The following is a 24,912-nucleotide window of genomic DNA, read 5'->3' on the forward strand; positions in this document are numbered from 1 at the left end:
CCGTGAATCGAAGATGATTCACACCAGCTGAAGATATGTCTCAGTAAAATGTGATTCAGCTGTTTCTGCGGGGAAACAATCTCTCTGCAGTTAATGTCAGGTGATAAATTCTTCCATTCACTATGTGCTGGGGGGAAGCAATGTTTAACTAAGCAATTTGCCATTTGACCAGTCTTGCGAGAATGTTTGGTGGCTGAAAAGTATATTTGGTGTTAACAAAACTATTTAAATGATCAAGTATGTAAGAAAATAACCCTAACTCTGTGGAACTGCCTAGAGATTTCAAGGCAAGAAAACCAATTCATAGCTATTGTGACGGGAGGAATTGGTTCTATTCTAGCATACCTCTATCTGTAACTCACTGAACTATCTTCCTCTCAATGGTCTCCAGCTTAATTAAAAATAAATCCACAGGCTTCCAACCAGAAGCTGCATACTGTAGGGGAGGAACACTGTGGAAGTTAGCCAATTCCTTATAAAGTCTTATTAACCAATCTTGCCTGGTGCTTCAATCTCCTTAGCGAGAGCCCAGCATAAATCATTTGCCAAAACTACTGCCAGATAATTAGCTGCAATTGCTTCATCCACAGGAGCTCTCTATCCGGCATTTGCAGGGCAAGAAGAGCCAGGAGTCTGGAGGATTTGGTGAGCTGGCAAGAGGAAGACTGTTCTGCTGGTAACAGCAAGTTGCTGCCACTTACAACCCAGAGGCTGATTTTGCATGATAGGGTGGATGTTTTGTATTTCTATCGGGATAATAGAAAAGGACTTTTTCTGGGGTAAAGATGAACCAGCTTGATTGAGAGAAAAGATTGGAGAGAGCCATTATCAGACAGCTGCAAAATGATCTTCGGGTTCAAGAGATGCCAGAGGGTTGATTGCTTTGCTGCCCTGACGTTACAGCTTGGTGGGGAAAGGTCACCTTGAGTCATAATAGTTTGACACACTGGCCCATGAGTGTTCCTCAGCCCAAACTGGATGTCCTCTAGCTGGCAGCTTGGAGCTCAGTTTGTATGGACTATTTATTCAATCCATGGTGTCTGGTGGGACTCCCACCCAGGGTGGTATTCTAGGGGTGTGTGTGTGTGAGAGAGAGACACTTTTTCCACTGGGAAGTAAACTACCAGCTTTAAAGCCACCACTGTCGTATGAATTTTGATGAAATGTATGTGCCCAAACAGTCAAAGGTGTTAACATGACTCTGTTCCTGTCCAGCAGTTTTAACCAAAGTTGGAGGGGTTGGTATACAGAGACTTCAGCCTGCTTAGTACCATGGCAAACACAGAATTCGACACCCTTTTATTAAAGATACAGAAGAAGAAGGAAAAACGCTTAAATCCTTTGCAATGTAAAATATTAAATAAGCCTTTCATTTTCACACTATCCCTTATTTCCTTTCCCTTTTGCTGTAGCGCGTTTTTAGACAGAGGCTCCCCTGTTGGACAGTTACTCAGATGGTATTAAAGATGATAACTGTTGTCTTTTTTGGGGGGCAGGGGAAAGAGAAGAAACATGAGTTGAGATGGGGGGAGCTGTTATTGTTGGGGTTGGTAAAGTCAGATCCTGTTTCCTAGAAGCCAAAACAAGACAAATACGCACAAAAGGGGAGAGAAAAGAGCAAACACAGAAAATGCAGCTTCTGCCTCTGGTGGTGACTCTCACTTGCAGGGCCGGCTTTAGCAAGTGCGGGGCCCAATTCGAACCGTTTCAATGGGGCCCAGCAGTATATATTATATATAATAAAAAAAAAAAAAAAAAAACATGGGGGGCTGGTCACTCACGGGGGTCGGGCGGAGTCTCGGCGGCGCCTTCGGTTTTCGCTTCGGTACCACTGAAGGACCCGCTGCCCGACCTAGCAGACCAGGCGAAAGACCACGCGAAGGACCCCGCCCGAGAAGTGCCGCAGCGCCCAAAAAAAAAAAAAAAAAAAAAAAGTGCCTCCCCTCTAGGAGATTCTCCCTGCTCACTTGTGAAGCAGGCATCGGCTTGTCACAGTCCTGGAATTATGTCAGGAGGCCTTTTTGTTTGGACCAATTCAGTCCCGCTCCCTTTTACACCTTCCTCCATCAATATTTGTTGTAGGTTATTGTGACATGTTATGAATTTGCCTTCACTTTTCACAGCCGAGCTCGCAATGAGGGTAAATATGTAGGACCAATAACAGCTTAGCCTCTTTCTGTTCCCTTCCTTAAAATCCTCTCTTCCGTAATGCATTCAGAAACTGCCCTCTGGTAACAGCTCAGCAGATGGTGAGTTATGATTGCAGCTATGCATTGTGCGCAGTGCTAGTCTGTATTAAAACACCCAATTATTTCTATTACCCCTTTCTCCTTCACTCCTAGTCCCCATCTGCCTGTTTGCTTCGTCCGCCTCATGTTTTGTCTTTTAAGCTGCTCTTTTGGGCAGGGACTGGCCTTTCCCAGGTTTGTACAGCACCTAGCACAATAGGACCCCAACCTGCCTGAGGTCTCTTGGCCCTCCTGCCATACAAAGGATTAACTCTGATGCTAGCTGCGTGATCTACACAAAACATGAGGTGCAGCTGCAGCAATAGCTCTTAATCAGCAAGTCTTGCTGGAACGTGCTGTCTCTTGCTGCCCTAAGGGACAATCCCAGCCCCTTTAAAGTCAATAACAGAGTGATTGACACCCGTGGGAGCTCCATCAGGCCCTCGGTCAGGAAAAAATAACATGGCCTGGGGAAGCTTGGCAGGATTTCCTTGCTTCCATCTGTTCTCCCCCTTCCCTCCCCTCCCAAAAAATTCTTTCCAGCAGGGTTAGCGGCAAAAAGAAACCTAGACTGATATTTTTGTTTAGCTAAGCCGGCCATGTGCTGCGGAATGACCTTGTACCCGGCTCTCATTGTAAATATCACCCAGAACATTCCATGACTCAGGCGCGCTCTCTCTCTCTTTTTTTTTTTTAAGGAACCCATCGGGTCAACAGCCTAATCTTTTGAGTTATCTCTCGATGGGCGGGAGCTTGCCTGCCTTTGCTAAGCAAGGCAGCAGGATTCAGTGTGCCGGCATGAAGAGACTGGGACCTCGCAAGGTAAATCGTACTGGAACCCGTGATTCATCCAAGGCTGTAATAATTTGTGTTTTGTTTCCAGGCTCACGTGAAATAGTCTCCGTATATCACTGTCCTGCTGAACATATACGTGGCTGGTTGCAGTAAGTCCTTTGATCCCATGGAAACTAAAGGAGAGATTCTCCCTCAACTGAGAGCAGGTGCATGTTCCAAGGGGCTTAAGGAGATGGTGCTACTCCCTTTGAAAGTTGTTCTGTTGCTCCCCACCCTTGTCCAGCTCAGTAGTTCCAGCAATGGCTCCTAGGGGAACTGAAGGCAGGAGAGGGTCTGCAGAAACATCACTGACTGAGCCTAGAGTTAGACCCTGCCTAAGCTACAAATACAGCCCTGTCCTCATAACCAGCTCATGCCTCTCCTGGCTGACCCCGTGACAATGCAGACAGTGGAGGTGTGTCCAGCTTTTGCCCCAGCACCTCCCTGTGTATCTGCAGAGCTGTGTTTGTAACAGTGCATTCTGGGAAACTCTAGGAAGCTATCCACTACTGTCTGCGATAGGAGAGCCCATGCAAGGGGGGCGGCCTGCCATGATACCGTAGGGAATGAGCCGCGGCCCAGGGAGGGTCAGCTTTGTTGGTGGCTATCACAATTTAGGGGCCAAGACTTTCCAAAGACGCTAATGGTTCTGGCTACTCACCTTGCAAGGGCCTTATGTTCAGAGACTGAGTGCTTGGGTCCGTCTGAAATCCAGGCCCCTCTAAGGTGCCTCACGGTGAGCACCTAAAAACAAGTCACTTTTGAAAAATCTTAGCTTTGAGTTCTAACCACATCTGCCCCCTCTGCGGGCCCAGCCTATAGTTCCGAACAAAGCGTGGTTTACCTGCCAGCGCCTCACGGAGAAGTGAAGATCCACTCCCTAAGGGCAGCTTCTGGGTGCGTCAGTCCTCAGGAGCAGTGGGGCTGGACAACGCTTGGCTCAGCCTGGTTTCCAGGAGAAGATAAACAACAGGATCTGTCTTGCTAGGTGGACTTCTGGTTCTGCTGTCAATCCGCTCAATCACGTCACCCAACCCACCCACCTGGTCCCTTTTACTGAGTGTGAGGAGTTGGGCCTCCCCTTCCTCAGAGCTGGCTCTACCTTCTCCTAAGCAGCTTTACCCTGAGGATGCACATCTGTGGCCCTGCTTATGGGAAAGGGGGTTAACTCTTTCCCCACCGGCCGAGGGGCAGGCTCTGCGCAGCCCATCACACTGTCTCAGTAGGCGATAGACCCCAGCACCACCTGGGGCAAGGCATGCTGGGATTTCCTGCTGCACCCAGAACAGAGAGGATTCAGGAACGTGGTTGCGGGGGGGGGTTCTGTCCATATGGGCAAACCCCGGTGGTGAGACCTGCTTACAGCAAGAGGGACACATATCAGCCTAGGCTGCTGCCATGGTTCGCTGCCATGGTTTCCACCCAAGTATTAACCATATTATCGGAGGACATCACCCATGCCACTAACTGGTTGCAATTTGTTTACGAGTTCTAGCAGGAACAGGGCCTTGTACTGATAAGAAGTGCGCCGGATGGGAATGTCTGAAGTGAAGAACATTCAGCATAGTTGTTATGGGGAAAATTATTGTGCCAGTAACACGCCCATTTTGCAGCATTGTAGTATGCATGAGGGAGACACTGGGAACCATTAAAACCCCCTAACAGTAGAGCTTGTTGAAAATCAGAGTTTCTAGCACGTGGAAGATTCTGATATTTTGAAATTTCTTTTTGTCCAGAGTCAGGATGAAAAGTAAAAATATCATGGAATGGGAAGTTCTGAAACACTTCGATTCAGAAGTGTCCAAACATTATGGTTTGTGGAACCAAACTGAAGTGTTTTGTTTCTACTGGATTCAACATTAATCTGCGTCTTTCTGAGCTGCTGCAGTGCCCTATGGGAGTTGTTGTTTGGGTGCCTCCTGCCACCTTTCTCCTCTATGGGCCAGGTTCCTGGCTGGACTGCATCTCCCATGATACATTATAATCATGTGACTCCCATGATGCACTGCAGCAGTTCAACCAGAGGGGAGATTATGGTGCATCGCTAGAGGTACAGTTCAGCTGGGGAGCTTGGCCCACAGAGGCAAATGGAAGCATGAGCCTATAACTCCCACTAGGCACTGTGGCAGCTCAGACTGACAGATGAATGTCACACTGATGCAAAAAGTAATATTGTGTTTGCTTGCCTGACAGAGTATAAAAAAAATGTCAGCAACACAGATATGATCCCCATGGAAAATTTTGATTTTGCAAAAACTGAATTTTCTGTCCAAAAAAAAGTATCATTGTAAAATTCTCAACCAGCTCAACTTAACTTACCTTCTGTCCCACCCCACAACTCCCACCATGAAACTCTGCTGCGCACACTCCTTCTTTGGAGACTTGGCTTTCTGCCCTCCCCCAAACCAATCAAATCCTAGCTGGTTTCTGGAAAGAAACACAACAGCTAAGAATGTCAACTACTTTTATTCATCGTTTGTCCAATAAAAGCACAAATCCTCTTTGGAAAAAAGGTTCCAAACATGCACACAATTTACATTTTGAAATATGTCAGATCTGTCAGTTTGTCTGTCTACGAAGCAACAACATCTTTCCGTCGCTAGTGCAGATGCTGGCAAGAGGCTGTTTAAAGAGCAGTCGTTCAAATGAGGACAAGGAAAAAGACGCACAATTGGTACGACTACAGAGTTGCATTTGAATTGAAGAGGAGAAAAGATTTTTGATATTGTCATAAATATTCCATCTCTAACATATAGCAAAATAATAATAATAAAGAAGACATCCACTTTGTTCTGTCTGATATACAGATAAACAATATTGGAGCATGTAAGACCTCTATAAAACCTTGGTGAAACTGTGGGCTGGATTGGATACTTATTGCTGAGGGGGAAGTGTCGAGGAGAGAAGTTGGAGCTATGGAGCTATCTACTCCAGTTTCAATAAGACTCGCTAGGATCAGAGCCTGGGAGCAGTTTGTAAGGGGATTTCAACCACTGCTTGGACCTTGCTATGGTAAATTCTCTGCCCCATGCTGGTCAGTGGCAGCTACTGGAGAAAAATGTGACCAATAATAGGGAAGTGCAGTTTGGTCTAGTAATTAAGGCACTCAACTAGAAGTCTAAGAGGCCTGGGTTCTGTTCTTGACTCTGCCATTGACCTTGTGTATGACCTCAGGTAAGTCACTTCGCCTCCCATCCTTCATCTGTCTTGCCTATTTCGGTTGTAAGCTCACTGGGACGCGGACTAGCTACGACTGTTAGTATGTCGAGTGCCTAGCACAACAGAGCTCTGAGCTCTCTTAGGCCATCTAGGTGCAACCGTATGACAAAGAACAACGTTATAATGGTACTGGAGGCTTACAGTCAACCACCACCTCCCAGTGCAAAATCAATCTGATTTGAACAAGAATATGTTTGTAAAATGTGAGGAAACACGACCCTTTAAGAAAATATCCAATGTACACTTCCTTTCAGCTAACGCAATCACGTCTGGAATTGGAGAGAAATCTTTTCAGGGAGGGAGTGGGAAGAAAGGGAATGGGGAAGACCCTTTAAGCACAGGTTGCTTCTTGGCTGTCCATTGGGATCTCGTTGCCATAGCTGCTGTCTCCGTACTGGCAGTAGGGAGGGATCTGTGGAGCTTCAATGATCAGCAGACCCTCTGGCGATAAGGAAGCAAAAACTGTGACAGGATCCACCTCATATGGAAGTCTGAAAAGAGGAATGGAAAATTATGGGGCTGCCAATCACTTTTCTTCAGTGTCCACTAGATTGCTTTCCCTTGTAGTTTTTAGACAAGCACTTGCGGCTGTTACCTGTGTTGTATTTTCCAAACTGGGCTTTGTGGGCATTCCATTTTGGCATCACAGCATCCTATGCTCCTACATCATTACTGATGTGTCTGTCCTTTGTATTTTCCACTGGTAAACACTGCCTGGGAACAGCCAAAATGGCTGCTGGAGAACACAGCTGCTCCATAGAAAAGCAGATGCAAGTCTCTCAATAAATTGACTCTTAACCATAGACAGATAGTTCAGCTGTAGGGACCATCAAGTCAAGTAAAATGTCTCCATTACTCAAGGTTAACAAATATTGTGGCAGGGTCACTTTTCCTAATAAACAGCAATTAAATATTGTGGGGCACATTTGAGTTATTGAGCTGTATATTTTTCTTGGCAATCTAGCCTTATACTGTATTGCACACACCACTGGAAATCCACATTCGTGGAATGGGTCTAGCCAGTGTCACTTTCAGAGAATATGGTTACTAATAAATTGGACTAACGGCGGTTAGGAAGAATGGTCCTGTGGCTAATGCCCAGGATGGGGAGGCAAGAGTCTTGGGATCCTTAGCCATCCCTGGCACAGACTTGACTGAGTCACTTAAATAGATCTCTCTGGGCCTCAGTTTCCCCATATGTGAAATGGTAGTGATAGTATTTACATACATCATGGGCTCTTATGAGGCTAGATTGATTAATGTTTGTAAAGAGAAGCCCAGATGGAAAAACCATAGAGAGATGTACAAAGAATTATTTAAATTAAATTAATAAACCTCAAGCAGACCCAGAAACTCATTTACCTGCACGGAGAATTGGTAATGCCTTGTATTATTCACTATTAGAACTGGGCATGTTCTGTGGATGTTTAAAGACCTCTCTTAGCCTCTCTTTTCACTATAAGGCTCCCTGTTTAATCTCCCCTACAGACATGTTTGACTGGATGCCACTCACAGTTTATGCAGCTTGAGCGTCTGCAAAGCACAAGTAAATCATCTTTATATCACAGCCTGCGTCATGGCCAAAAAAAAAAAAAACCCAACATGCCCAAATAAGGAGCCTCTCTGACTGGTTACTAAACTTGCCTGGGCTTAGCAGTGTAAATCTGCTTTCATACTGTTGTCTCCAGTGTTACCCAACCAGTTTGTACTCAGACAGACAGGCTTGCTTGCGTTTAGCATCTGGGCAGAGAAGCCTCCGTGCAAAGTTTGGTTCGATTTTGATTTCCAAAGAACTCCATCATTCTGAACTCTGCGGCTCGGACCCTCATTTGCTCTGCAGCGTGGCTCACCATTTGCGCCATTCATTGTGACTGGTAAACTCTGGCACTCCCTGTGCACTGGTTTAAAGGAGGGAGCAAGGTGCAGGACAATGGTAATTGGGCTGTCATGAATAGTTAGTAAAGGGTTAAAGTATAATACCTGGTGGGCACCTGACCTGAGGACCAATCATTGTCTTTAGCCGTCTGGAGTTACAAGAGTCCAGATGTTTTAATCAAGTCTACAAGTTTCCACCTTTCTGAACTAAGTTCTTCTAGTCAAGATAGTGAGTATTAGAAAGATACGTTGTGTCCTCACCTAATAATCCTATGCTTGCAATTCTGTGTGTTTGTTATTGATTATTCTTATTCTGCTGTGTTGTTGTACTGAGAAAGAGAGAGGATTCTCTCCAGAACTTAGCAAGGTTATACCCTATGAGTGTCCAGCTTGGGCTCATAGAGATTCTGTATTTTCTTGTTTTTCTTTTAATAAATTCTTTCTATAAAGACTTGATTAAATCCCTTCCACTGTGGATAGGGGAGGCGAAGGGGAGGGGCGAACCTCTCGGTGGTGAGACAGGCTTATCTCCGGGCAGAGAAGGGAGGGGGGAGAGGGTTCCTCCTGGGTTTGATTCAAACAGTTGAATAAGGTATCTCTTTCCGGTGGGTAGGAGAGAGAGGGGGGGGTTTCCTCCGATGAGTGGATCTGTATTTGTGGTGGCAGCCTGAAGGAGACCTACCCTAAGGATTTTGGGGTGGGGGAAGACATGCTGGTCCTCACTTTGAAACCCCCCAGCTTCAAGTGAGGGTAGACCCATGACATGGTGGCAGCGGAGTTCGAACCCATTGTTCGAAGGAGTTTTTTCAGCTGGGCTACGCTGAAGGGAGCTCTTTTCTTTCTTGTTGCTTGGACAGGCAGCTTGAGGAAAAGGTGGTTTTGAAACAGGTTCAGGGTTAGAAGATTTTCAGTTTCTTCCAGGGCTTTCTGTTACAAAGCCCCTGTGGGTGTTTTCGTCCATTGTGAGAGGAGATATCACTCAGGATTCCTGAGGTGGGAAGTGCTCAACAAAGTACATTCCCATCCAACAGGAAAAACAGGTTTGGGACAGCCAGGCCTGTGTTGAGAACACAGATCTCTGAGGAAATAGACCAGATTTTTCTCAGCAGCCTTTCAGCTGGGCTGCTGAGTACAGCTACTCAGAGCAGAGTGGGACAGAGAATATTTTTTTTTACTCTTTCCCTCTTTCTCAGTACAAACCAGTAACATTACACAAACCACAATTTGCTATACAAAGAGCTTCCAACAAAGTTGCTGATGCAAAAACTTTTCTTAAAATGTTTTCATGCTTAGTAGTCGATGTAATAGTGCATGTGTTTTATTACTCTGGTTGTTTTACAGTTCTAGGAGGAATCGCCCGCAGTGGATCCCACTGTGACGATTTGGGGGGCGTGTCATGAATAGTTAGTAAAGGGTTAAAGTATAATACCTGGTGGGCACCTGACCTGAGGACCAATCAGGGAAGAGAATTTCTCTGTTTCAGATGTTTTAATCAAGTCTACAAGTTTCCACCTTTCTGAACTAAGTTCTTCTAGTCAAGATAGTGAGTATTAGAAAGATACGTTGTGTCCTCACCTAATAATCCTATGCTTGCAATTCTGTGTGTTTGTTATTGATTATTCTTATTCTGCTGTGTTGTTGTACTGAGAAAGAGAGAGGATTCTCTCCAGAACTTAGTTATACCTTATATGAGTGTCCAGCTTGGGCTCATAGAGATTCTGTATTTTCTTGTTTTTCTTTTAATAAATTCTTTCTATAAAGACTTGATTAAATCCCTTCCACTGTGGATATGGTGAGACAGGCTTATCTCCGGGCAGAGAAGGGAGGGGAGAGGGTTCCTCCTGGGTTTGATTCAAACAGTTGAATCAGGTATCTCTTTCCAGTGGCTTCCGATGAGTGGATCTGTATTTCCCCAGGAACGTCTCTGGGTGGTGGCAGCCTGAAGGAGACCTACCCTAAGGATTTTGGGGTGGGGGAAGACATGCTGGTCCTCACTTTGAAACCCCCCAGCTTCAAGTGAGGGTAGACCCATGACATGGGCCCTGGGTGTCTAGTTTTGGGGGCTTGGCAAGGGAATGGCCACAGAGCCACAAACCTAAATCCACTCTGACCAGGGAACATGCGTCCCCCAGAGGCTGTTACAGCCCATGGACACTTGTAGTGGCAGGAGCGCAGCCACTCCCTGCGACACTCCTGTGGTAGAGGGGGGAAATCCTGCCTCCACAGCCCCACTCAGCTGCTTTGCTCCTTGTCCGTTTACTGAAGCTTAGCACCAGCCGGGCAGCACTTGGCTCTGTATGCACTAACACACCGACTGCTGGGCTGGTAGCAAGGGGCCCGAGTTTGATCTCACGCAGGTAACTCCGCTGACATCAGAGCTTTTACTCCTGACTTACACCCGTGCAAGTGACAGCAGACTCAGACCCAAGGTGTCACCTCTGGCATTATGCTGCAGAAGACAGGAAAGGGGGGTGAGGGGGGGGAGGCTGGTCCGTCACAGCTGCACACACAGAGAGGAGGTCTGGTAAGGTGATTCTGAGATTTGAGGACAGAAATAACTTTTTTTTTTTAAGGGCTGGAAGGGGGAAAACTAGTATCCAAACACAAGAGATCTCATTTCACTGATGGCCAGACTGACCAGCCCGACCCATTTGCATTATCCTAAAAAAGCTCCTCCCGTTACCAGTTCTTATCAGATAGTTTCACCAGGCAATAAGTAGGGGCCTCTTAAAGGAAAAGTCAATGGACCTGTTACCTCTCACTCGTTGTTAAACAAATGCCGTGGCCCAGTTGAAAAGTGCAATGCAAGTCACCCAGGGCCTTGGTCCCAGTCCAACCAAGCACCTGAGCACACGCCTAACTTCAAACAGGAGCTGTTCCACTGACCACTATTTAAATTATAAACATTCTTAAGTGTTTTCCCGGCCTCGGGCCTTCATTTCCCTTTTTACTGTCTTTTAAAGAGTGAGCAATTTTTGTGAGTTAAAAAAAAAATATCGAATGACAACTTTTTTTTTTTTTTTGGTGGCTGAGTATCTTTTTTCCTGATAGTTTTGACTTCTCCCGTCCTTCTGGTTTTTGCAGATTGTGACATAATTTCTTTGCTCCCCCCCCCCTTCTCTTTATTTCCCCATATATGAACATTCCAGCCAGTTCCAAAAAATATAGTCACAATAACCATAGTTAGGATTACGGCTGGGCAGGCGTTAAGAAGAGATCTTTTGTTTTGCCTTAGTCATGAAATATTTATAAGCAGCACGAGCTAATGAGACATTCGCCTTGTGTTACAGATCCACCATGGGACTTGATCAGCCACAGCCAGAAATATCACAGGAAATAAATCGGTCAAGTCCTGCTGTGAGCTGAGAACGCCCACCCTCTGTAACCCTGCCCATTTGTCCAGCCTCGTTCCCCTCCAACCTGCCCTGCCCAGGCTTTCCTGGTAATGGAAAGGATATTTGCAAAACATGTTGTGACATGCAGATCTAGCCCTGTCTATATTCGACGGAAGCTTAAGGTTAAATGTACGGATTATGGTAAAACACTGTCACCCCAACCACAACAGGTGCCTTCGTGGTGGAAAGAAACCGTAAGGTAGTAGAATTAGAGCTTGGAATTGTTGGATGTTTGTTGATTTCTAACACTGGGCCCTGCTATAGAGCATTTCAAAGCTGGGTAAGGCATTAGTCCTGTTTTGCAGATGGGGAAACTGAGGCACAGAGCGGTTTAAGTGACACAGCAGGTCAATGACAGAGACGGGACTAGAACCTAGGTCTCCTGCCACCCAAGATTAATACAAATTCAGTTTCCCCATCAACAGGCGTTTCCTTGAAATAGACACAAGTTTGCAATCAGATTTAACCTGCCCTGAAGCGGAGGGAAATTTGGAGCTGGGTTTTGATTTGACCTGTTCTCTAGAAGTCAGCAGTGAAATTTGGGAGCGTTTGGGCCTGGGGGTTTGTTTGGAATCACATTTAGCCTCACTCCTGACTCACAGGGACCGCCTCCAGGGATAAGAGAGGAATTTGTCCTCTTTGGCTTCTTTTCTAAGCCTTCCAATAATGGGCCTGTTTTCGCATGGGTACCTGTTCAGTAGGAGCTGGATGGAGACACACGGACTCATTCCACCACGTGGAAATACCTTTCCCTGCCACTGTCAGGCTGAGCTGAATTTGAACTAGTGAGAGGCAAGAGTGTTGCCATCAGCGGTGCAGTCTTGTGGCTTTAAATTTCAGAGAGTTCTGGAGTGTGAATCATTCACACAGTGAAAGTACTAGGGACTTATGTGGTTGGTTTTTGTTGTTATTATTACTCATGTGCTCATAAATAGTTCAAAAATATATTGTGGAGTCATTGGTCCAAATTCACTCATGATGTAACTCCACTGAAGTCAATACGATTACACAAGGGTGAGCTTGGCCCCCGCAATCCCTTGTGCCAACACAGACTTGGGCTTGTAATAACAAACCTTGAAGGAATGTGGTTTGCGGGCAGGGAATTCAACACTTTTCAAACACATCTCACTGATTTATGTTTCCCACCTAGCTGCGCAAGCAGCCAGACTTTATGGCTGCAGTTTTCTAAGCTGTCCAGGGGCTTTAGATACACAACTATTCATTTCAGTGGGAATGCGGACTCCAAATCACCGAGGCAGCCTTGAAAATCTCAGCCCATGGAGTCAATGCTGGGGGGTCCTGCTGAAGGGGGTGCAGCTGATGGCTTTTTGCAGGGCTGACCTCTGTATTAGGGAGTAATTTCAGCATTGGTCTCAGTATTACATTCGGGTTCAGTAATTGACTCCAATACATGCACTTGCAGGCCACCCTTTCAAGTTAGTGAGGTTACCAGTTTCCCCAGCAGTACACACCTAGTAACAGGACTTTCGCATCCATATCAACCTCATTTGAATGTCAGGAGGATGGGTGTGCATTAGGGGCACAATCTGCCCATGGGCCTATCCCATTATAATCAATGGGACCCAGATCATCTGAGAGCAGAACCTGGCCGTTGGTGGATCACAGGGAGCTGAGGGAGAGTAGCTTGCTTGCTTGCTCAGAAAATCATTTCATGCTCTCAAAAATAAGAGACTCGTCATCATTCCTAAGCCCTGATCTCCTCTGTGGAGTGAGAGCCCCGTGTGGGCAAGCCACATAAGAAAGAACTGAGAAACCACAGTGAATATTATACATACTGGATTTTCTTGGTGAAGTTCTTGGAGACTATTCCTCCTTCTTCCTGTTGCTCTTCATGTTTGCCTGGAGGGGACAGGAACACACAACGACAGTGTCTCAGACGGGTGTTTTACCAACATGCAAAAAAAGTTCTACTCAGATTCTCCTCCCTTGCCTCATGTTCAAATCTCCCTTCACAGTTTGACCCAGCAAAGCTCTTGCTTCTGCAAGAGCCTCCTAAAAGAAAAAGAACATGGGGAGAAGCTGATGGTGAAGGAACCTGCAGTACTAAGCCCAAAATTTAACAGCAAACAGGCACCGTGGGAGAAGGAACCCTGCCTTCTGCATCTAGGGTAGTGGGCCTAATTCTGCTCTCCATTACACCAATGTAACTACATTGGTCTCAGTGGAGTTGTTCCTGATTTACACCAATGTGAGAAGATACTCAGGCCCAGGTTCTCAATGTCGAGTCGTAAGCAGGTGTCATGGGCTTTCATAATGCTAAATGGGAGAGGATCCTAGCCAGATGGGATGGAGGTTCCAGGGAGATGGGTAGGTATGGAAGAGGTTGAGGAACACTGCTCTACGACAAGCTTTGCTGAAAGCCTAATCTTATTAGAGCCAAAAGCATGTGGACGATCCAGGTTCTAGATGGGGCAAATACAGAAAAATCTGGTCTCACCTCCATGTTCTACAGGTCTAAAATAGGAATAGGCTAACTGGGCTGTGCTCACGGAGGCCCTGTTCCTGCAACATTAAAGCCAATGGGAGCTTTTCTATTGGGCTTCAACAAGCCCTGCAATGTCCCCAATCCAAAGGTCTCAGCGCCCTAGAACGATCAGAGCAAGTCGAAGGTTGTGTGGCGAGAAGGAATGGAGGTGGTGGGCAGTGGCAAAAATTGTGGGTTAAAGAAGATCCTTAGAATGAAGGGTAGCAAGGTGTTTGCGTAGCAGAATGAGCCTGTTTGAACAGCTGGAGGTTGGGACAGATCAATAAAACAACTAGGAAAATCTATTTCAAATTCACAGGCAAGAGAGTTTAAATAACTTGAAGTGTTGACAGGCCTTGGTGGGTTCTGGCTTGCTGACACTGCTGGTTGCTTCGTATTGCTGTAATGAGCACAGAGCCCCAGACAATGGGGATAGTTCCGGGCTAGCTTTGCGGAAGCACCTGAACATTTGAATGCATGTAAGAATGGGTGCAGATACCACAGCAGCTGAAGCATGTCCTGTACTGCCACCTATGCCCATCAAATTATCAGCCCTAGAGAGTCTCCTGCCCAGTGTTATGGAAAATGGTCATGAATCCAAGGGTGATACAGTGCGGGAGACTTAGAGAAGTAGCAGTAGCCGAAGAAGTGAGGCTACATCTTGTGGAGGACTGTGACAGTCCACACCTCCACCTTCTTCTATTTCAAATCCTTCCTTAAAGGTAATCTCCTCCAAAAGGCCTTTGACCCCAGTTCCCTAACCTTCCAGCAAGTTGAGCATGCCAATACAAGTGATTATGTCTCCCTGTACTGGCTGGGCCTAGAAACTCTAGAGCAGGCAGCTTCTTTCTCTGCTCCTCCAGGTCTTCCTCCTGACCAGGGTCTCCCTTAGCTGGTGGAGCTCCCCTTGCAGCCCAAGTGGTGAAGACCTGTGTTTTGGGTGCTGAAGGCATGGAATGACCACGGGAAAGCTATCTGTATGTGGCCATGGTATGCTATACTAGCATAAAAATTGAATGAAACCTGGAATTAACAAGGTGCGTCAAACTTCCCTGCTCACTCAGTCATCCTGGTTTTGCCAACCCTGCGTGTTTAAAAATCCCCCTTCCCCCAATCATGGCATTGGCTTAACAATCATAGAAAAAAATGCCTTCTGAGGCTTTAGGGTCACACTCGGGCCACATTTCCACACTTCACAGCCAGGAGGGCTAGACAGTTACCTTTATTGTGTAATGACAGCTGAGAGTCTCACCTGATCCCATGCCTCCAGGAGCTGGGGCTTTAAGAAAAATCACTAAGTAGCACAAGACTCTCAATAAAATCTCATGAGGTGGCCACACTGTTGCCCCCTTATCTGGCACACTTTGCGTGCTCCTTAGCTATTAATAATGGACAGATAAGCACCCTCTGCTACAAAATGCTCAATAGTCTAATTCAGCAACTACAGGGTTAAATTCTGGAATGTAGCGCATGGCTTAATTGGAACATCCTGTGTCAGAGACCAGTGCTAAGGGTGAAACATTATTGCTGCTTGTTCTGGGACAATGTCTCTAATTAAACCTAGGGCGTGTCTGCAAAGCAACAGAATGGCAGAAAACCCTGGGCCTTGTTTCTGTGTTTAAAATCCAAGTGGATGCTATGTGAGTCTTCATTTCCTGGCAGATGTATAGATCAGAGGCCTCTGGATAGTATAGATGTGGAATAATAATCAAATTGGCCTGATTGCGATCTCACATCTGCATAAATCAGGGTAACGCGAGGGTGGCAGCATCCAGCCAGCGTCCAGAATGGAGCTGGATGAAATGCTTCAGACAGACAAAAACCTCTCTTCGTTGAAAGATACAGATTCACATTGACCTAAACATTTTGTGAATGTGTGTAGAATTCGCTGTTTCAGTCACTCCTCCCCCCAGTTCTGAAAAAAAATCAAAATGTTCGGTTCAGCCATTGTCTACAGCAAACGTTTGGATTATTTTTTAAATTTTAAATGATTTTTTCTTTCAAATTTTACTTGATTATTGTTTTAAATGTACAAAAATCCAAAAAATAAAACAAAACATTTAGTTTGGCCCAAAACGATTCTCCACCCCCACCCGCACTTTTTCAGTTTGGCCAGTGAGCCAAAAAGAATCAGTTCTCTGCATCGCTCCAGCTAGGCCTGAATCAGCCCCTGGCTGCATCTGCTGCTGCTGCAGAACTCGCCATAAGCCACTAAATCTATTTATGGAGCGTGGAGTGCTTCCCCCCCAGAAAGAACCACCCCAAAGTCAAACACAGCAGGAAGAAAACTGGTTTCTAGCTGCTGCTCCTTGATTCTCTTTCGCAGGCAGATTCCACCATAGTGGGAGTGGATGCAACTCCCATTGACTTCACCTGCTAGAAGTTACCACTGTCATATTCCATGGTGGAAGTGGCCCAAAGAGCAGGCATCAAGCACCAGACCATGTTCCCGGAGGGAGATTACTACCAGCAGGCAGCTCAGACATGATCAGTTCCCAGACACAAGGACGAGCCTTCTCCCCCAGCATGCTCCCAGAGCGAGGTGCTGATCAGAATGGGGGGGGGGGCATTTTGTCTGGTTCATCCAGCCCAAAGCTCATTTGTCACTTTAAAAAGAGAGTTTGTCAGCCAGAATCCCCCAGGTTCATCCCCGCTCTAGTGCAGAAATCCCTTCTGCAAGGGGGAAAACCTTTCCTCGTAGTTACCCTGCTCCTGTGGCAAGACTTGGCAAGCAACAGCTCTCTGCTGCTCTCCCTAGCCTTAATCCTGGTTATGGTCACTTTTGCTGTGGTTTCCCGAAACCTTTGAATCATAGAAATCCAAGCCTGACGAGATCCAGAAAGCTGCCGTAGTCCAACCCTCTGTCAGCATAAGATTTTCCCAATACTTTGCCCGCTGCAGCTTGATGGGTCATTGAGCTCAATGTTTTTACATTGTTTTGCTACACGGCCAGTCTCCCTCCTGACACTTCAGACTGAAAGCAGATCTCTCTGGACTCCTGCCATGCCAGGAGCGGCCTGCTTCTCTTCCTTCCCTATCCCCAGCATAAGCCTCCAACTTCCTTCCCCAGGGCCTGGTGCAGTTCCCCAGAGCACTTACAGCTCAGCTCTGTGAAGCAGCTCCTCAGCTGGTGTAAACCAGCAGGGCTCTTTTCAAGTCAAAGGAGCAACACTGATTTACAACAGCTGAAGAGCCAGCCCTGGCTCTTTTACTTTTCTTTTCTTCTGTTCAGAGCTTTCCTGCCCCTTGGCGCTTGCTAGCAGGGTTGTGCAGAGAGAATCTCATCAGGTCTTTTTTTTTTTTTTTTGGTCCACTTTATGTTTTCCTGGTAACACGTTATTTTTAATGCTACATTAATTGCTGGGAAATCACAATAGAATTTTTATGGCCTCCTCATTGAGCGCCAGTGAATTGGCTCCATCATCAATGTTATTGCAGGGGATGCTAAATGAATTAACAATTAGACACCACATAAAGAAAGGGTTTTTTTTTCCCTTTCCAGGTTATTTCTTTTGTTGTTTCTGCTCTGTTAACCTCTCCCTTTGTTTCCCAGCATTATGTTCTGTTTCCATCACCCTTCTCTAACTCAATTGCACAATGTATGTGCTCTTCCCTCCCTCACTTGTTAATCCTCCCTTATTTTAAAAACTCCACTTAACTCTTTCTGGTCATCTCCGTTTCCAGCCCCCTTCCCCCTCCTGTTCCTTTTCTCTGGTTGTCCTGCCCCTTTAGGACCTGTTCCTGTTTGGGGGAGGGGTGGAGAGTAGGATCATTGCAGCATTCCTGACTGCGGGTAGCTGCTGAATGCCTGAGGACACTGTAGCAAGACACTGTCCCTTTAAAGGAATTTCCCCTTGGGACCAGAAACTCTGGAACAGAATTGTCTTGGGGCCCAACCCTGCCAACGCTCACTACTGCCATGATTGGGGCTATTGACTTCATGAGGACTAATCACTTCAGTTTAACCCAGTGAGACTTGGTTGGCATGACAAGTGTCGCCAGAGGGTAAACAGAGAAACAGACCCAGGTCTCAGTCTGCGCTCACTGTGCTCTGCCCTGGATAGAACTACCCGCTGTGTAGGATTTCATCCTGTGTCCAGCACAGTAACCAGGCAGCAAGTGTGTGCAGGTTCTTCCTGTATAGCAGTGAACGCTCTGTGCTTTTCTGGGCGGAGATTTTCAAAGTTACCTATGTGCTTTGGACGCTCAATTTCCAATCGTTAGGCAGCTTTGAAAATCTCACCCCTTGCCCGTTGCTTAGACTTTCACCCTATACAGTTTAAGGAAATGAATGTCCTTGCTAACAACAACCAAGCTCTTGGAAACTGGCAGAACAGTTCAACCTCTAGGCCAGGGGTAGGCAACCTATGGCACGGGTGCCGAAGACGGCACGCGCGCTGATTTTCAGTGGCACTCACACTGCCCAGGTCCTGGCCACCGGTCCCGGGGGGGGTGGCGGGGGGGCTCTGCATTTTAATTTAATTTTAAAGGAATCTTCTTAAACATTTTAAAAACCTTATTTACTTTACATACAACAATAGTTTAGTTATATATTATAGACTTATAGAAAGAGACCTTCTAAAAACTTTAACATGTATTACTGGCACACGAAACCTTAAATTAGGGTGAATAAATGAAGATTCGGCACATCACTTTGGAAAGATTGCCGACCCCTGCTCTAGGCCCTGATTCTTCCCTTACACTAGTGTAAATCAGGAACAACTCCATTAAAGTCCACAGAGTCCCACTGCTGTGAAACTGGAGGACGCAGAAGGAGAATCAGGCCCCTCAAGCCGGTTAACCTCCTTTATTTCTCTCAGTCTGGATGCTGGGAGTAGCCCTGTCAGTCACATGTCACTTTCCCTGCCTCAGGCTGCAGTGTTTGGGGTGCACATGCTACAGGGGACTGTTCCTTTGTTAAAATAAAGCTTACATAGGATTGGCAGAAAAGCCTGGAATTAGTCATTTGAACCTTAGATTTTGTAAGAGATGTTTTTTCTTTTCTTTTTAGGACCTAGATTTATTTCCATTTCTCTATGTTCCTTTTTTCTGCGCTTCCCTTCCTCTGCTCCCTGTCCCTCACTCACCTGACACTTCCACATAGCCGTCCTTGGTTTTCACTGTCAGCTCCTCGGGTTTAAAGCTTTGCACGTTGACACACACCTTCCAGGGCTCCCCAGAGAAGGGAGCAGGACTCCGACCTTCAGGGTAACTGCCAAACCTGGAGCCGTATCCAGGCGGGGGCATGCCAGAGGCTCGGGCCATTCCTGATCGCAGTGGACCGGGCCAGGTACTGGTCAGTCGTGGGCGAGCCCAATCCAGCAAGTCCGCAGTCAGGTCCCCAGAGAAGGGGCACATGCCGAAGTCATCGTCCAGGAGTCGAGAGGACAAGCCAGGCTCTCTGAATCGGTCTCGGACATGTCGGTGCCTGGGGGAGTAGTGGCAGGAAAAGGGCATCTGGCCGTCAGCCATGATTTTCTTCTAAGTCAAAAACAGCACTGAGTGAGGACAAACCTGCCAACGCACAAGGAATGTCAATGTTTGCTTTTCTGTTCCTTAGTGAAAAGTTTCCCTTGAGAAAGTTCCCAGGATTGCGTCATCCACTCACCCAAACCAGAGAGGGGGGAACTGCTGTGCCCGGATCCTGACAGTTTATATTAGTTTATACCCGTTCCCCAAAACAGACACAATAAAAAAAAAATCAGGGCTGAATCATTCAAAGATTTCAAAGGCAGGGAGCAGAGAATTCAGGAGGCAGGGAGCGAGAGGAGAGAAAACGTATCCTGTTTGTTTGAAACTCCACACAAGAGAAAGTGGGAGAGCGAAGAAAAAAAAAATACCTTGTTGGTGAAAAATCTCTTCGAGGGAGCGAGAAACCCCCCAACTTAAGACGTTTGTTTCCTCGGTCTACCTGCTGCTTTCCCTTCCGATCCCTGGCAGGAGCTTAAATAAACATTTGTGCTCAGAGTCGAGAAACTTCTCTAACATTCCAACCAGCTGGGAGCCTTCTATTTATATGGAGTTCGGGGCTGGGGGCTGTGCTTTGCAATCCTTGCCGTGTCAGCTGGGTATTTTAGAGAGGATGAAACACCCTTGGAGAATCTGTGCTGTGACAGCTGACCTCTCCCACTGGGCCGGGAATACTTACGTGGGACAGCCAAGTTTAGGCAGCTTTCCTCACTTGCCACTCCTTCTGCTCTGCTCCCTCCCCGCCTTTGCTCTCTCCCTAGCCCACAGCAGCCCACATGCTCCGAACAGCTTCAGAGCTGACTGCATCCCCCCTCCTGTCACCATTTTAAAATACCCCCGGCCCAAAAGCTGATCAGAGCCCTCGCTCGCCTCTCACTGTAAGGACACCTGTTAGCAGGGGCTGACTGAGTCAGGGGCGTGCAGTTTAGTGAGTCGTTCCCTTGTGGTTTCGGTGCCTGTGTCGGGGTTAGTGATGCTCTGGGGCTGTGCGCAAGGGGTCAGGCTTTTAAAGAGGGTCCTTGTGTGGCAGAGCAGCCCGCTGACTCAGCCCTGGCACGGACGCCCAGTCCCCATTACAGTCAGGGTTAGGAGACCAATCCCAGGGCAAGTGCTTCATGGCAGTTGAGAGCTAGGTTGGGCCCTGGATTAGGTCTGCTTCGCCCACGGTACCTTAACCAGCCAGCGAGTGTGTGTGTCGGGTGCCCCCCGCCACGATGGGGCAGCACTGGCTGGGGAGGGTTTGGCCAGGGTGGCTCGCCACTCCCAAAGCAGGAGGCTGTGGGGCAAACAGCATTGCCCCGCTCCCCGCTTGGCACAAATCCTCCTCCCAGGGCTGCAGCAGCGTAGGAAGTGTCATTTGTCCCCCCAGAGCTTGGGGGGGGGGGAATTGAGCCCCACTTCAGTATGCTGTCTCTGCAGCTGGCCCCTCGTATGGGTGCTGCAGCCGGGAGCAGTGGGGTGGGCTCTGGGGAGGCGCATGGTGGGTAATTGAGCACTGGATAAACCTTTGCTCAGGGTCGTACCAGTTCAGGGCTGGTCCAGGCTCCCCTGCCGCCCCGTGCTGAGTGTCCAAGTGCTGGGATTCTCCCAGTGACAGCGCAGGGCAGCTACGGACTCTGCTCTGCCAGGCCTAGCAGGTGGCCAGGAGCTGCTAGAGCGCTGAACCCAGCCAAACAAGGGAGGTTCCGGGCTTGCCTCACCCCAGCTCCAGAACGTTAACAGAGCCTGGGAGGTGCTTTATGCATCACTCACACGCCTGCCCTCCCACAGCTGCTGCGCCCAGCTGGAGCTACGACGCTTGTGCTCATGATTACGGCCTATAATTACAGTATGGAGCAGGCTGAGCCAGGCAGAGTTGCACCTCCATCCCCATGGGGTGCAGGAACCACGACCGGCTCGCATTGCTAGATCCTCCTTGTTCTCACTCCTTTGAAGGCTGGCCAGACACGTCTCTGTTCCTGGGTCTGCCGCAGCCCCAGCTCCCTTTGAAGTGCATGGGAAGCCTCCCCAGGGCTTCCAGGGGCTGGGCCCACGAAGTGCTGCTTTAACTTCTGTTGAAACTGGCCTGGGATTTGACCTTCACAGACCTTGCCAAAGCCCCAGCGAGTCCCAGCTGGGGCTGTCAGTAGCACAGGGCGGGTGTATGTGTCTGACTGCTCTGTGCAGGAGAATCCTGAGCATGGGCCTCTCTGGCGGGGACGGCGCTGCACAGGCTACAGAGGGGGTGACCGCCCGGGGCAGGGAAATCACCCTGCCCCTCCCTGCCGTTTGGCAGCTGAATTTTATTTCAGTAGTGTCATGCATCCCCCTCCAGGCATCCGGAAAGGCATGTTGTCCCCATGCAGTTACCAAGCGCTGGCTTTCAACGCCCTTCATTTCAGAAATGAACCGAGGGCTTATAGAAGCCCAGGGATCATGGCTGCCAGGCTGCGGGGGCAGAGGACGTCTGCGTGCTGGTACAGGGCCGGGTGAGATCATTGGCTCATAATAATAACGATTGACTTCACAAAGCTTTCGCACTGCCCTGCACTCCCCCGGAGATTTCGCACTGCCCTGCACTCCCCCAGAGCTTCCCCATTGCCCTGCACTCCCCCAGAGCTTCCCCATCGCCCTGCACTCCCCCAGAGCTTCCCCAGAGCTTCCGCGTCACCCTGCACTCCCCCAGAGCTTCCCCATTGCCCTGCACTCCCCCAGAGCTTCCCCATTGCCCTGCACTCCCCCAGAGCTTCCCCAGAGCTTCCGCATCGCCCTGCACTCCCCAGAGCTTCCCCATTGCCCTGCACTCCCCCAGAGCTTCCCCAGAGCTTCCGCGTCGCCCTGCACTCCCCAGAGCGTCCCCATTGCCCTGCACTCCCCCAGAGCTTCCCCAGAGCTTCCCCATTGCCCTGCACTCCCCCAGAGCTTCCGTGTCGCCCTGCACTCCCCTGGAGCTTCTCCAGAGCATCCGCGTCGCCCTGCACTCCCCTGCAGCTTCCCCAGAGCTTCCGCGTTGCCCTGCACTCCCCCGGAGCTTCCCCAGAGCTTCCCCATTGCCCTGCACTCCCCCGGAGCTTCCCCAGAGCTTCCGCGTCGCCCTGCACTCCCCCCGGAGCTTCTCCAGAGCGAGGCAGCTGTACTCGCGTCGCCCTGCGCTCCCCCGGAGCTTGCATGTCTCCCAGAGGTGCAGGGGAATGCCCAGCTCAACCAGAATTAGCCTGTAGTTAGAAGAGGCAGAGGGCTCCTTACCGAGGAATTGAGGCTAGACAGGCCTATTCGGTTGCCCAGTGCACTCTCCTGCCAATGCGGGATTCACCTGCTCTATATCCTCTAAATGGGGCTCCTTTCGCTTCCCTGTGGAGACCATTCCAGAGGCTAGTCAGTGTCTAACAGCTGGCATCACTCGGCCATGTTGCCTGAGATCCCGCCTCTCTCTTCTTCTGCTTCACTTCAGCCCATCATTCCACCTCTTCCCGCCCCCACCCCCTGTGTTCCTCTCCGGCTCCTGAGCCACTGGTTAGCAGACATGTCCTAGGTGGTGATGTTCAGCTCTCCGGCCGCACTCCAAATGTTACCTCAGCCGCCAGGCTAATCACAGCGCGGGGGACTCGGAGACCGTAACGAAACGTGGACGGAGCAGGGCCGGGATCCAGGCGGACGCTTCCCTCTGGCACAAGCTCAGTGCAGTGCAGCTCCCCGCCTCGTCGCCTCTAGAGCAAGAATTGAGTTTTTCGCACTGAAATCAGTCGATGGAGCGTTTCTAGAGGGGTTTAGAGAGGGACGCAGGGCAATGAGCAAAAGGCAGAATGAAGTCACAGTTCCTGACTGCCTGCTACGTGACCCCAATGAGGCACAGGTTGAACTGCTTTGCTTCTCAGGGGATTGCACCAGCGTCTTCCTAGAGCAGCATCGGGGGAAGCAGGACGACAGGGGTGTAGAATAAGGGTGTAGAATTTGAAACTGTTTCCCCCGTCTACCTAATGACCCCAGGCTAGTGGGTCCATTTACTGATTGATGGGGGCCACGAGTGCCTCTCTTGGGGACAAATTTTGGCAGCCTTGCTCACACCAAGTAGTATCTGAAGCTCTAGATAAGTTCCATTTACGACATCTACGGTGCCACACTCTGCATCAAATGGCAGGCGCCAGTTACCACAGGGCTCAATGCCAGGCTTATTGCAACCAAGTTACGCTGGGCTGGTCACGTGTTGAAGATAGAAAGCACCAGAATGCCACAGCAGTTGCTGTATAGTGAACTGAAAGTGGGTGACTGCGTCTGAACTGATTCAAGGCCTCCCTGAAGCGTAGCCGTAACATTGACGCTGTCAGCCGGGCGTGATCCGCAACAGCCAGATCGCGCTGGGGAGCCGCAGTCAACGATGGGGATTACTAGTGAGGTGACTCTTGGGGCACCGAGGCTGGGTGGTAAAGAGCAGGTGCGGACGGCAATCCCTTCCTCAGCCTTGGGCGACCCAGGCACTTCCTGCCATGCGCGCGGTGGCCTTTTTAGCCACAGCTGTACTCACAGGCCTCAAGTGTCCTCTTCGGTCACCACAGAACAGCAAACAAGAAAAGTCTTGTACTCTGGGCGCTGTCCCTTGGCAATCGGTGGCACTGCCCAGGCAGGAAGGGGCTGCTTAGTGGGAGGAAGGGGCTCAGAATTTGGCCCTGTGTCAAGCAATGGTTAGGCCCTAGGCTCCAACCTCACCCCATCTTTGAACACTGACAACAATGGTTATCACAGTTAATATGTTTAAGCACCTGAGCAATCTGCAGCCATGTAAGTTGCCCCATTGAGGTCACTGAAGTTAGGCCTCTGCTTAAGTACCTGACCGAATCGGCACCTCAGTACCCTGCCAATGTCGCGTTGTGAGAGGGAGCTGGGCGACAGCAAACTGGCTCCGATGACCTTGGCGCAGGCAGAGTGATGCTGTCTGGGACGAGAAGGCATTTGGATGAAGGTGGCCTCACCACTAGGCGGTGGGGAAGGTTCATGTTTGGTGGGGTGGGCACAAATCAGCTCCAGGGTTTGAAAAAAATCACCTTTGCTCTCCCCCGGTCCACGTGTAACTCAGCCAGGTTGGAGAGGCTGATCCTACAGCTGTAAATCTTCCTTGACCATTCCTTGGGCCAGCGCCCGCCAGCATGGGCCCTGCAGCGGTTAGTGGCAGACTTGTGAGCGATGCTAGCACTGCTTTCCATTGCTCATCCTCCCTGGATCTGGGCACCATGCTCCTTCCTTCCAACACCTACACATTCTCCATACACTTGACAGAGCTAATTATACCAATAACATCTTAATGTCCCGTGGTGTAATTGTTAATTCATTGGGTGGTCACTGTAAAACCATTAATCACAGTGAACTAACGTGCTATTAATGGGAAAGCGAGTGCAATTCCCCTGTACGCAGTGAGTTGTAGCCATGTCAGGCC

The 24,912-nt window shown here is 48.7% G+C and overlaps 1 protein-coding gene and 1 long non-coding RNA gene across 4 annotated transcripts; one reads left to right on the top strand and one right to left on the bottom strand.

The window, feature by feature from the left end:
- Nucleotides 1–547: 547 nt before the first annotated feature.
- Nucleotides 548–6,338, top strand: LOC120386226. The gene is made up of 2 exons (XR_005589598.1): nt 548–873; nt 3,112–6,338. It is a non-coding gene; the product is annotated as an uncharacterized LOC120386226 (long non-coding RNA).
- On the bottom strand, nt 5,513–20,046 carry HSPB8 (heat shock protein family B (small) member 8). 3 transcript variants are annotated; one of them, XM_039505313.1, is made up of 4 exons: nt 19,877–20,046; nt 19,124–19,514; nt 13,348–13,411; nt 5,513–6,772 (listed from the first exon to the last, which is right to left on the bottom strand). In XM_039505313.1, the coding sequence occupies exons 2-4, from the start codon at nt 19,506–19,508 to the stop codon at nt 6,613–6,615; spliced, it is 609 nt and encodes a 202-aa protein (XP_039361247.1). In that variant the 5' UTR covers nt 19,509–19,514; nt 19,877–20,046; the 3' UTR covers nt 5,513–6,612. The 3 variants fall into 3 exon arrangements, with proteins under 3 accessions (XP_039361247.1, XP_039361246.1, XP_039361245.1); XM_039505312.1 differs by having other exon boundaries at nt 19,124–19,517; XM_039505311.1 differs by having other exon boundaries at nt 19,124–19,550.
- Nucleotides 20,047–24,912: the final 4,866 nt, after the last annotated feature.

The sequence above is a fragment of the Mauremys reevesii genome, linkage group 18 (genome assembly GCF_016161935.1).
Source record: "Mauremys reevesii isolate NIE-2019 linkage group 18, ASM1616193v1, whole genome shotgun sequence".
NCBI lineage: Eukaryota > Metazoa > Chordata > Testudines > Geoemydidae > Mauremys > Mauremys reevesii.